Source organism: Actinia tenebrosa, unplaced genomic scaffold, assembly GCF_029948245.1.
Source record: "Actinia tenebrosa isolate PJP-AT-01 unplaced genomic scaffold, QUT_ActTen_1.0 PGA_scaffold1__47_contigs__length_23844297, whole genome shotgun sequence".
NCBI lineage: Eukaryota > Metazoa > Cnidaria > Anthozoa > Actiniaria > Actiniidae > Actinia > Actinia tenebrosa.
In genome coordinates this window covers 23235889-23249341 of record NW_028292578.1, presented here as the reverse complement: position 1 = coordinate 23249341, position 13453 = coordinate 23235889, and the positions used below count along the sequence as shown (strand labels likewise).

General features: G+C 38.3%; 2 protein-coding genes across 2 annotated transcripts; one reads left to right on the top strand and one right to left on the bottom strand.

Moving 5' to 3' along the window:
- The first annotated feature begins 169 nt into the window (after positions 1–169).
- On the top strand, positions 170–11378 carry LOC116289167 (aldehyde dehydrogenase, mitochondrial). The gene is made up of 14 exons (XM_031696044.2): positions 170–500; positions 3295–3402; positions 4070–4108; positions 4625–4729; positions 5131–5271; positions 6106–6235; positions 6484–6674; positions 7571–7684; positions 8205–8492; positions 8763–8927; positions 9133–9290; positions 9781–9855; positions 10706–10745; positions 11071–11378. Exons 2-14 carry the CDS (start codon positions 3307–3309, stop codon positions 11101–11103), a joined length of 1575 nt encoding a protein of 524 aa, XP_031551904.1. The 5' UTR covers positions 170–500; positions 3295–3306; the 3' UTR covers positions 11104–11378.
- Positions 11368–13355, bottom strand: LOC116289166 (uncharacterized). The gene has a single exon (XM_031696043.2). It carries the CDS (start codon positions 13353–13355, stop codon positions 11751–11753), a length of 1605 nt encoding a protein of 534 aa, XP_031551903.1. The 3' UTR covers positions 11368–11750.
- Positions 13356–13453: the final 98 nt, after the last annotated feature.

The window sequence follows — 13453 nt, the reverse complement described above, 5'->3', positions numbered from 1 at the left end:
TGACGTTGATTTTTACGTTGATTTTGGGAGAGGGGCCTGGGGAGGGAAGGACGAAACCTTCTCTCCCAGGGACTTTTGACTCGTACCCAATCTTCCTTGGCCAATCGACAAGGACAGACAGACGGACAGTGACCAAGGGAAATAGAGGGACTGCTCGCATTATATGTTGGCTCTTGCAGTGAACTGTTGTTGGTTCTTGCCGTGAGCTTTTGGCTCTTGCATGCCATGACATTTTGGCTGTGACAGTTGTGGGCCACTGTAAAAACAAGACTAACTTCGTTTGAAGATACATTTTACACAAAAACTGGTTTAACAGATTTTTCAAAGCCAGTACCAAAACAATACACACTACCTTTTATGGAGTGTACTCTAAGAAAACCTGTTTAGAACAAAAGAAACTCTAACGTGTTTGCCGACTGCGAAGCAGTTTGTATAGAGGTGCTTCTCTTGAGTACTTCTACTGCGGGTGGATCTAGAACGAATATACATACTCGAGGGAGGTAAGTGTTATCTTGGCTTTAGTAGATTTAATTCAACATTAGGCATAGTTTTTATAACTTATAAAGTTGCATTAGTGTTCAAGGTGCAATAATAATTTTACTGGCGGTGTGGAAATGTACAAATCTCTATAGGTAATAGGATTATATGAACAAAAAATAATAGGATTACATAGGTAATATAGGAATACATGAAAAAAATTCCGAAGACTGACGAAGTTGGCCGAAAGGCCGAGTCCAATTTGGCAGTCAGAGGAATTTTTTTAATTTTTTTTATGGAATTATAGAGTGATGATACAATTAATAGTATAAGTTTTGAAAACTGTTTAATTCTGAATGCGTGTACCTAATGGCCATTTGTCTTTTTGATAAAATTGAATTGTCAATTTATTAAATTTGGCCCCAATTTTCGATATTTATATCAATTAAAATTAAACCTTGGATTCCATTTTTTCAATTTTAGAATTTTCGTTTAAATAGTTGAAGAAATTGACAGATACAGAGATCAAAATCCCACACCTTATGGCCATTTAAGGTTTTAGCAAATTAATTGATCTTTAGTTTTTGAATTCATTTGACAGTTTTTGCGCTAAAAATACTATCGTTTTGATCATCCCCCTCCCATTTTACCGACTTCAAAATAACCAAAATCAAAAATTGAGGTAGAATAAATAAATCCAGTGGCGGATCCAGGACTTTAAGAGGGGGGAGGGGTTCATTTTTACAAATCTCGGCACAACAATAACGTTCTCTTGCATCATCATTTTTCCCATGAGGCACATCACTGGCCTAGGGGCGTTCCTGATAAGGATAACCTATCCATCAAAAAGCGGACCTACCATACTTTTATTTATTTATTTAAAAAAATATAAAAAATCCAAGGTACCAGCCGGTAGGGGGGGGGGGGGGGGGGGGTTCATTTGCACCCAATGAGCCCCCCTAAATCCGCCACAGAAATCAGATGATCAAAACATGAAAAAGATGATGAAGATGATCTGAAGAATAAACGTAACTTTTGCAAATACGCAAAATGTACATTCGTTTACCAGCCTTGGTTAATAAATGATCAAATTGGGAATCCCAGTTTGTAGGATCACCATGGAAATAAAGGTCTAACAACTTAATACATTTAACTTGTTCAATGTCATAAATAGCAATAGGCAAAGGTGTGTCTAGCTACCTTGCCTTTAACAATGATCTCTTTAGTTTTAGTCAGATTAATCTTCATGTGATTATTATTTGCCCATTCCAAAATAGTATTAACTTCCTGACAAGAATGATCATACTCCTGGTTAACTAAAGTACTAAGGGTCAAATCATCAGCTTACTTCGCAAGTATAGAATAACTAGGATGATCAATAGGCTTAATATCGTTAACCATTACTGAGAACAATAATACAGGCCCTAAGATTGTACCTTGTGGCACTCCCCTAAGTGCTAAGAAAAGAAGATGAATTTCCATCAAACCTTTTGCATTCTCCCCTTTAGAAAGTCAATAAATGAAACAGTAACTGTATACTCTACTTGGCGCCATTTTAATGATCGGCAATTGTCTGCATCCAACAAAGATTAACGTGGGAAATAGTATTTCATTCCTCTTCATTTCACTTTGTTTAAATGTGGGATTTTAAAATTGGGAATGATCGAAACGATAGTCTTTTTAACGCAAAAAATGAAAAAATGAATTCAAAAACTAAAAAAATTAACAATTTAATTTGCTAAAACCTTAAATGGCCATAAGCTGTGGGATTTTGCTCTCTGTATCTGTCAATTTTTTCAACTATTTAAACGAAACCTCTAAAATTGAAAAAATGGAATTCAAAGTTTAATTTTAATTGATAAAAATATCGAAAATTGGGGCCAATTTGAATAAATCGATAATTCAATTATTTTAAAAAGACGAATGGCCATAAGGTACACGCATTTTCTGAACTGCAGTCATCATGCATAAGAGTAAGAGGCAGTCCACTTAAGGATCGAGCAAAGCTGGGGAAAAATTATTTTTTATTTTTTAAGAATCGAAAAACTATAAATTTTGCCGTTTAACGGGACGCGAGAGGGTGAAATTAATACTGACCTTCAAAATTCGCTCCAAGAAAAACCAAAAGGTTTTTCGTAACCATAATTCACTGAAAGAAAGAGGGCTTTACTTTCGAGGTTAGAGTTTTATAGCAAGGAAAAAATTTTGACGTTCGGTGTTAATTAGAACCAAGTTTTAAGAATAAGTAAGCCATTGCAAAACCTATGCCAATGTTTACGCTGTTCATATCCCTCATTATAATTAGCACGCACGCAATGCAAGATCGATGTCACATAAACACTTTTTCATGTGAAAGCAAATTAAGCCTGTCAATTTATCTTTTATTGGTTAAAAAGCTTTACCAGTGGTAAGTGGATTAGATACTTTCTGTGATTAATGGCTTCTTCTTTGCACTTGATTTGTTAGGTAACTTGACCTTTGTTGTCGTTGTTTGAACATTCAACCTTAGATATCAATAATTATTGACCACAAATTACGATAAATAAATGGAATTAGTTTGATATTTTGGTAGAAGCCAAGTGTGTATGTTAATAATAGGCCAAGTTAGTTGCAGATAGAGGGAAGGATTAAGGAGGACTTGGGAGGGGAGGGAGAAGAGGGGGAATGACCACATTAATGGCAGTCCTGCCATGGCCTGATCAACTTGAAGCATCATTAAGGTATCAGCTGTCCAACCTTCAAGACTTTTACGATCTCTTTACATGTAACCTTGCTTCTACATGATTATTTTAAACATCTAAATATTTTCTTATGTAGGTAACATTCATTATGGCTCTGCGTTTAGCTGCTTCTATTCCCAGGACAGTGTTGAGGCGTTCACTGCCTTCTGCAATCAGGCTTTGCAGACTTTCAGCTTTGGCACAGGTAACATTCCTTAATATGTGTTGCCTGCATATGAATATAGCAACATCATAAGATAGCCCAGTATGCAGGCCAATATTCAGCAATGTGGATTAAATTGAGTTGTGATAAACAATTAATAATCTGTACTCATATATATATGATAGAATCTATTTGTGGCCAGGGGGATGGCCTTTCTTTGCAGTAAATCAAAGCCTTAAACCCTGTTACGAGAGTCAATTTTGAAATAAATGCCGTTGCATTACATGTTGCAGAAGAGACTGTGTGTATATAAACACCCCATCTCTGCAACTCACAATGCAATATGCTACAAAGTTGCAGAAAAAGCTGATTTTTTCTAGTATGTTAAGAAGCAGCATGTAACATCTATCCTACAACCTGCAAATTATGCAAACACATCGTAAATGACTAATCAGCTGGCGCAGCTCTTCCATATCCTCGCTAACATAACCAGTTTTATCACAGACCAAGTAAACAATTTGCGACTGCAAGTACAGTTGCAAAGATAGAGATCTAGAGTTGCATGTGTCTGACAGATCTCATGATCACCTTCAACTTGCAATACCCTGTTTTTTTCAGCATTGCATGCATTGAAAGTTGCAAAAAAAGATTACCTTGTGTTGTTATCAGGGCCTTTAGTAAATCAGTTATTGCAATTTTATGATTGCAGGAACAAGTAAATGACAACCCAGACATCAAATACAATCAGGTAAATTAATATGTCATATTTAATAAATGGGAAATCATGGAATCAAGGATTGTGTAGCGATAGCCCTTGGCTAGCATAATTAATTGACTAGCCAAATTTTAATCTGTGAATAATCTGTGAAATATTTTTTGTCTAATTTTTCTTTACATTTTCCTCTTCATTCCATTTCTTGTCCTTCTTTCTTCCTAATATATTACTTAGATTTTTTCCCTCCTTTCTTCCTTTTCCTTTACTTTCTTTTTCTTATCATTTTTCAATTTTTTTTTGATATTTTCATTCTATTTATTCTTTTGTTATTTTCCTTTTCTCTTTAAATTTTTCTTTTCTTCCCTAGCTAATCCATTTACCAATCCCTTACACCCTTTTCCCTATTTATTTCTTTTTATATTTCCCTTCCATTTGTTCTTTTGTTATATTCTTTCCTTTTGTTTTCCAATTTTTCTTTTCTTCACTTTGATACTCCCATCCAGTTATGTCAAAAACAAACCACTTAACCAATTTATGGAATGCTTCTAGGTTTTTATCAACAATAATTTTGTTGATTCAGTCAGTGGTAAGACCTTTCCAACTATAAACCCGTCCACTGGTGAAAAGATCTGTGATGTGGCTGAAGGAGACAAGGTAGGCTATGAATAACATTTGCACCTGTAGCAGAAATAGGCCAGAAATTTACAGTGTGCACAATTAAATTATTATGGCTGAATATCACAAGAACTGCTTGTTGAATATACAATTTAGTTGACGCATTTGCAGATTGATAACATTAATCAATAAGAATTCTGTGAAGAATGCATGCTTATTGCAGTACTCCATCTTAAATATTGTTCAAGTAAAATTTCTAATTTTCAAGTGGAAATAAAATTTATTGAACCCAAAAGTGGGTGATACACTGCTATACTGCTGCTGCTATTATTAATGCTATCATCATCATCATCATCATTGTTATTATTATCATCGTTATCATTTGTATTAATTGACTGTAGTATTATTATAAATAGTCAGTTATAACACTTATTTTTCAGGCTGATGTAGATCTTGCAGTCAAAGCTGCTCAACAGGCATTTGGATTGGGTAGTCCCTGGAGAACAATGGATGCATCTGAGAGGGGTCGTCTACTCTACAAACTGGCAGATCTGATAGAGAGAGATCGAGCTTATATTGCTGTGAGGAGGATAATCCATTTCTGATAAACATAAGGGTTTATTCATGGTCATATGATAAATTTAGAGGGCTTTTAATAGTTTGTGATGAAAACCCAATCAATCTCATGTTTTATCAATCATTAATGAATTGAACATAAGATTCCATTGAGAGGGGGCCCAGGGTGGGGGGGGGGGGGGTACTCCCATATATGAACTATACGGGGATTATCCGCTGAACAGGGTATGGTTTTTCAAACTTCTTGTCATAAACAGGGTATGCAATTTCGCTCAAGTTCCAATTTTTTTCCTGAGTTTCCAGTCATATTCAGGGATTCTACTTTCGTATTGACCGAAACTGGTTACTATGGTCTTCAAAAAACGATACGCCAGCTGACATGATAATTGAAACAGGAACTCAGTGCAATAAATTATATCTTTTGACAAAAATAGGGTCTACAAATTTGTGTTTTTTTGTCATAAACAGGTTACCCCTTTCAGAATCGCAGCAGAACACCCCTACCCAAATCCTAGTGGTGTAACCCCCCCAGGGAGAGGGGGGTATTTGAGATTTGAGATTATGCAAATCTCATTTCCAATTTTTAATAATGCCTCTGGTTCCACTGAAAGTAATGCAATTGAATTCAAATGCAGGAGAATGATATGACAAAAGGAATGAGATTAGGACAAATTGGATTGGGTGAAAGTTTTTCATTCGAGTAAAATGTGGCCGAATTCCATTGTAAAATCAGGAATGGCATAAACTCTGGAATTTGGAATCCATCAAATAATGTTCTAAATTCATTACAAGATTATGGTCTGAACTAATGCTTAACTTTTTTCTAATTTTTGAAACAGAGTCTTGAATCACTTGACAATGGCAAACCATACCGTGATTCCTTCAACGTCGACCTGGACTTGGTAATCAAATGCTATCGTTACTATGCAGGATGGGCAGATAAAATTCATGGCAAGACCATTCCTCTAGGTAAGATCATTTACACTGCATATCCTATCGGTTGGGGAGAGGGGGGGGGGGGGGTGTCAGACCGAAATTCATAGACATCAATACATTGTTTGCGGGGATGGCAAACTGTAATCCAGGGACCAGGGACATCTGCTAATTAAAGTTAATCAGGTACCCTGTGGTCCAAAGGTTACCCTTGGGAAAATTTTGAGTAAGATGTATAGAAAGGTTCCATAGTCAGAATAACATAGTATGCATTTTTCCTGTAGATGGTCCATATTTGTGTTACACGCGCCGAGAACCAGTTGGAATAATTGGACAAGTGATTCCTTGGAACTTCCCTCTATTGATGCAGGCATGGAAGCTTGGCCCTGCCCTAGCAACTGGGAATGTCGTTGTCATGAAACCTGCTGAGCAGACCCCCCTGACAGCCTTGTATATTGCCTCGCTTATTGCTGAGGTAGGTTATATTTCTTAAAAAAACTATAAGCTAGTTAGGAAATTGTGCTGTTTTATTAGTGTTGTGTGACCAGGGTCTTCTGACCACAGTGTTGTGTGACTGCAGTGTTGTGTGACCACAGTGTCGTGTGACCAGTGTCATGTGACCTCAGTGATATGTGACCACAGTGTCATGTGACCTCAGTGATATGTGACCTCAGTGTTATGTGACCACAGTGTTATGTGACCACAGTGTTATGTGACCACAGTGTCATGTGACCTCAGTGTTATTTCACCACAGTGTCATGTGACCACAGTGTCATGTGACCACAGTGTTGTGACCACAGTGTCATGTGACCTCAGTGTCATGTGACCACAGTGCCATGTGACCTCAGTGTTATTTCACCACAGTGTCATGTGACCACAGTGTCATGTGACCACAGTGTTGTGACCACAGTGTCATGTGACCTCAGTGTCATGTGACCACAGTGCCATGTGACCTCAGTGTTATGTGACCACAGTGTCATGTGACCCCAGTGTTGTGACCACTGTCATGTGACCTCTGTCATGTGACCACAGTGTTATGTGGCCAATGTCATGTGACCAATGTCATGTGACCTCTGTCATGTGACCACAGTGTCATATAACAGCATCATTAGATATAACAGTGTTGGATGAAAACATACTCGTGATGAAAATATCCCATGACAAGTGTCGGGTGACCATAGACACTTAGGACGTAATACATGTAGGTTTCCAATTCTCATGAGATTGAAATTCTTTCGTTTTGTTCCCCAAATTGAGCTCCTTTTTACATGACATGCAAGGGGTCTATTTATGCAGACTTGTTGCTCAGCTGGCAGAAAAATTACCAACGTCATTTGATTCTAACTGTTTTCGTTTCCTGTGTGAACTCAGGCTGGTTTTCCACCCGGTGTTGTTAATGTGATTCCTGGGTATGGCCCGACAGCAGGAGGCGCAATTGCAAGCCACATGGACGTGGATAAAATTGCGTTTACTGGTTCTACCGAGGTACGTTGTATTTGTGCTTAAAGCTTCCCCTGCATGGAATGTCAAGGTGTGTAATATTAATTAAAATCCTCCAGTGGGCCTATTTAAGACACTTAAGTTGGGGCGTAGCAAACCCTGAAACAACCTCTGGGCTGAACTAAGTAAGGGCATGGCCAGCTCACAGGTCTACCGTCAACACAACGGAAAACAATAAAAAAGAAGCATCTAATTGTTCAGTTTTGTTATGCTTTTTTCCTGCTGAAGGGAGCCCCCCTTCCCCCCCCCCCCCCCCCCCCCAACCCCTTGGATCCGCCCTTGAACCTCGACTTGGATCCCCTGGATCCGCCCTTGAACCTTGACTTGGATCCCCTGGATCCGCCCTTGAACCTCGACTTGGAACTATTATTCGAGGCCACTGAACGAAACAGTAAAATGGAGTGTTCTTGGTCTTGTGTGATTCTATGATCAAATAACTATGAACGAAACTGTAAAATAAAGTATTATCATTATATACTTACATATTATTATATATCACCAACAGGTTGGAAAAATCATCCAACAAACTGCAGGAGCGACTAATCTTAAGAACGTCACGCTGGAGCTCGGCGGCAAGAGCCCGAACATTGTTCTCAAAGACTCTGATGTTGACTTTGCTGTGGAGATGAGCCACTTTGCGCTTTTCTTCAACCAGGGACAATGTTGCTGTGCTGGAAGTCGTACCTTTGTTGAGGAGGCAATTTATGATGAGTTTGTGGAGAAGAGCGTTAAAAGGGCCCTGAATCGAACTGTGGGGAACCCCTTCGACTTGAATAATGAACAAGGACCTCAGGTATATCGCATTTATAATATGAGCTCGTAGAGTGTAAAACGGACCCAGAATGGAGCCGTGGGGTACCCCTTTGAGGCTTATAGTGTGTAAAAAAGGGCCCACAATAAAGCTGTGAGGTAACCCATTGACTTAACAGACTAGGACCATAGGTATATTTTATTCGTAGTATGAGCTTATAGGGTGTAATAAAGGCCCAGAAGGAAGCTGTGGGGTTATAAACTTCGTGCACTCGTGCATGCTGTTTGTAACAATTTTCTGCATGTACTTCAGGTCGACAAGGAACAGTTGGACAAGATTTTGAACTTGATTGAAAGCGGCAAAAATGAAGGGGCCAAGCTAGAAGTAGGTGGTGGTCGTCATGGTGACAAGGGCTACTTTGTTCAGCCAACTGTATTCTCTGGTGTTCAGGATGACATGACTGTTGCCAAGGAAGAGGTACCAGGAAAGCCTTTTTGTAAACTATATAGAGCTCTTTTCGTATGCTCGCTAAAAATGTCGTGGTAGTTACTGCGGTTTTCCATATTTTTTGTATCATAATATTTTCAGTGCACCTATTTCTCACGTCACTTAGTAGTTTCGCTCGAAAAGTGTCGTGAAAATTTCATTTTATAAGGTATTTATTTGTTTCGTCTTACTCCAGATTTTCGGGCCAGTGATGCAAATCCTGAAGTTCAAGGATACTGATGACATCATCAGACGAGCCAACAAGAGCATATATGGTCTTGCGGGATCGATTATTACCAAAGACCTTGAACGAGCTATGATGCTGTCTAATAGTCTTCGCGTTGGAACTGTGTGGTGCGTAACGGACCAAATACAATATAAATTGGGCGTAATGATTTTTCCATTTCAGACCACATGTCATTCTCTAGACCATCATATCTTTGTTTAACGGTGCGCAAGGGGAGGCAGTCACATGAATATAGTTACAACTCAAACAAAGAAACCTATTCGCAAGAGAATGACACGTGGTCTGAAATGAAAAAATATTATGCCCAAGTGGATTTGGTCCGATAGTAATGACGGAACAGATGGAAGCGCTTTTAAATGGGGAATTTTGTCCCTCATGCAGATCGGAGTGAGCTTGGCCATCGTAAGTTTGGTAATTTGACAGAAGCCAAAACGCCTAGAGTTAGTAGGTCGCAGAATTATAAAAAGCGCTGTAAAGCAAACTAACAGAAATAAAGCTCAACCCAGTTATTTCATAAAAAGTTTTTAAAACATTTTTGCGCGGCAAGGAGTTTTTGCCTGAAAATGGATTAATTTTTTGATATTTTATTTTTCGTAGGGTCAACTGTTATGATGCTCTTAGTGCCCAAGCACCTTTTGGAGGATACAAGATGTCTGGATCAGGAAGAGAGTTGTAAGTAGAACAGGGGCGAATCCAGGAATTTGTTCAGAGAGGGGTGCAGCGCACATAGTTAACCCAGGGAGGGGTGCACCCCTTGCAATCAAAGGGAAAAAACATTATTTTGTATTAGTTAAGGCCCCGTCCACACTTATCCGGAAATTTTTGTATCCGCAATTTTTTTTTTGCGGATACGGGTTGCGTCCACACGTGTCCGGAATTTTTTGTATCCCGTATCCGGAAATTTTCGAAAACGGTCCCCAGAGTGGAAATTTTCGAATACGCTGCGAATACGGATACGTGTGGACGTTCGTATCCGCAAATTTTCGAATACGCTGACGTAAACACGATTTTGCACATGCTCAATAAGAAAAACTAGCCGTCAAAACTAGACACTAGCGTGCATCAGGGCAGATCAAGAAATTTCCGGATGCGTGTGGACATGAGTGAAAACGATTCGAATACGCTGCGTGTGGACGCAAACATTTTCGTATCCGCAAAAATAAATTTGCGGATACCAAAATTTCCGGATACGTGTGGACGGGGCCTAAATCTTTGACGTAGGGGCACAAAGTCCAAGATATCCAAGATAATGGTTATTGTAATTTGTATTTTATAAAAGAAATGAAAACTTGCTCGCTGTGCTGTGTAGACGCCTTGCGCTTCTCCTTGAAACACTTCTCTCACCTTAGCAGTCATGCATATTTTCTATTTCTTCAACAATGCTTGCAGGTTACGTATTCAAAGCTGCTTCTTGGAGCCTTTATTATTTTATCTTTTCATTTTCTTTCAGCCATCTTTGTTTTCTTTTTCTTATCCCTCCCACGCTATTTATTGCTCAGTTCATCTCTCTCTTTTTTTTCAGAGGAGAGTATGGTCTTGAACAGTACTCTGAAGTCAAAACGGTAATTTATAATAGTTCTGATCCTCTTTATACCTTTGGTGAATGCTTTTCCATTTCAGATCATGTTATTCCCTAGGGCCCGGTTGTGTGAAGCCTGGATGGTGCTATCCGATGGATAAATCTTATCCTGAGGATAAAATTTATTGGTATAAATTCATAAGGATTTATCAATTGGATAGCACCATCCAGGCTTTGTACAACCAGGCCCAGAGCATCATTCCTTTTTTTTTTTAATATTGTGGCTGGACTAGTGGGAAATACCTGTCATTAGTTATCGGTAGTATTAGTAAAATTTCCAAACTTACAAAATGTTGTTGTGATTATAGGTGACTATCAAGCTTCCCCAGAAGAATTCTTAGGATGATGGATCTCACCATAGTTGATGCAGGAACTAATTTAGTCCAACTAATACCTTGCACAACTGTGTGCCATAGCAAGTATCAGGCAGATTGTATAACCAACCCATATATCACACTATGTCACGTCAAATTGTATTGACATTAATTTACTGACATTGTTATACTTGGAGATACCTTTTAGATAAATATTTCCTTATAAACCATGATTGTAATCAACAACAATATACCAATGAAATGAATCTCAGATTTAAAATTAAAATAAAATTAAAACTAAACTGTGATTCTTTATTTCTTTCTTGATTGAATGAACCATTGATAACAAAACGAGTAGCTATTCTTTCATCCATATATGAATATCATTTTTCTATGTATTTAAAAAAAATGTCAAGTATCATGTTCTGAGACTTTCCCACTCCCTAACAAGATACCTAATATAAAAATTTGTCACAATTCTCACAACACATACATATATACATATATGTGTATGTATTTGTATATCATATTTACAGTATTTACACATGGAAATCTTCCAAAGGATGTCACAAAATAGGTCCTGTGGGGGGAGGGGTAGTAAGGAGTGCACTAGCACATGCACAGACATCTTTGATTCGTCAATCCAACATCCCATTTTACTAAACAATGATCAGCTAAGATTCGAGTGAGTTTAACAAAGATGACATTGCCTTGGCATATTCCTTAGGGTTTTTATAATAGATACAATTATTAGCACATGTGTCAGGATGCGTGTCCCATATTGAAGGTCCACATGCACAGAGGGGTGGTACTGATATCCCCTTGCTCCTAATCTTCTCCTTAATAACTGCTTTCATAGCATCAACAAACCTCTCCGATTCCTTACTCTTCTGCAATCTTGCATTTCTTTGTTGAACTGATTTCAGATATTCGGCCTTTTCTTCTTCCTCTCTTCTTTGAATCTCAAGTTTTTCATCCAGACTTTTTTGTTCTGCTTGCGCAAGCATTTGCTTATGCCTATGTTCAACTTCTAATCTTTCAATTTCTTTTTCAACTTTTATTTCTGCCATTCTCTTTCTGTGTTCTTTCATCCGAATATTCTCTCTCACCCTTTCTCTTTCAATATCCATGAATAGCTTCCTGTACAGTGCCATTTGACTTCTTTGGCGTCTTTTGGAATCTTCGGCAACCTTACCTGGCTTTAACAGGTCTTCTATTGCTTGTCTTCTCATAGTGTTAGGATCATTTGCTTTAACATGCATTCTTTCTTGAATATCATTCCTTTTGTTTCCATAATTTCTTTCTCTTTCATCTGCAAAAGTAACTTTTTTGTCATGCTTCTTGTTCATCATATTTGAGTCAAAAATTGTGAGTTTATTTTGATCTTCTTCTGCTAGCCATTGTGGTAAAACTTCAGCATTATTGCCTTCATTGTCATCGTTCTCTTGTGGGTTTGGGAAATCTTTGATCTCATTATCTCCAAGCCAATAATCTTTAGCATCATTACATGTAGTAGTAACATTGCCTACTTGAACTTGTGGTATGAAAATTGCATCAGATGAAGCTTGGCCTTTCTCTGTTAAATTCTCTGGAAATTCTTCTACTTGTTCTTGCTTTAAAGAACCTTTCCACTGGCCACCAGGGAGTTCGTTCAGTAGATTGTTATCTTGTTTTAAAGCTCTAGACCTCAAGACAACACGAGCATATCTAGCAGTAGAACGAATGTCCTCTGCATGTTCTTCTAACAGCTGACTTGCCTTATCTACTGCTTCATGACTATGAGCAAGAATTCCGGGCTTTATCGGCCTCATGATAGTCTTCTCCGAATTATCACGATAGCTACACGTATCTTGTTTTGAAAGAGAAGAATACTTTTGACTCGAAACTGCTTTGGGAAAAGAACTTTGATGGACAATATTTCGAACGATTTCCACAGCCTCAAAACTCTTCCCCATTTGCTCTTGCCTTTTCATTCTCTCTAGCATTTTAACTCTGCTTGCAACTTGTAGCTGGAATTCCTTCAGATGTTGTTCTTTCTCGTTTAAAACTTTTTTTAACTTTATCTCCTCTGAAACCGCATTTTTCACAGCGTTCAGTGGCTCGTGATTTTCAACTGGCTCTACCCAAGCTGAAAATGGCGGGATTCCTGCCGATCGCTGCACAAGGTGTCCCTTGGACTTGCTCTTCTTATTCGACTTCTTATTTGCAATTTTATTTCTTGTTAAGGATGTGTGATCAGGAAATCTTGATCTACAAATAACTTCTTTGCTGGACGCCATCTTGGTTGACCGTTATAATGAGCCCGCAGAATCAAAACAACGCGGTCATCCATGCCAGACTCACCACAGCTAACCCAAACCTTTGTATTTGAATAACT

What these genes read in the sequence shown, in the direction of transcription:
- LOC116289167 (XM_031696044.2), top strand. Translation starts at nt 3,307, where the DNA reads ATGGCTCTGCGTTTAGCTGCTTCTATTCCCAGGACAGTGTTGAGGCGT. An exon ending in CAGACATCAAATACAATCAG is followed by an intron (nt 4,109 to 4,624) that starts GTAAATTAATAT and finishes GAATGCTTCTAG; the next exon opens with GTTTTTATCAACAATAATTT. An exon ending in TCTGGATCAGGAAGAGAGTT is followed by an intron (nt 9,856 to 10,705) that starts GTAAGTAGAACA and finishes CTTTTTTTTCAG; the next exon opens with AGGAGAGTATGGTCTTGAAC.
- LOC116289166 (XM_031696043.2), bottom strand. Translation starts at nt 13,355, where the DNA reads ATGGCGTCCAGCAAAGAAGTTATTTGTAGATCAAGATTTCCTGATCAC.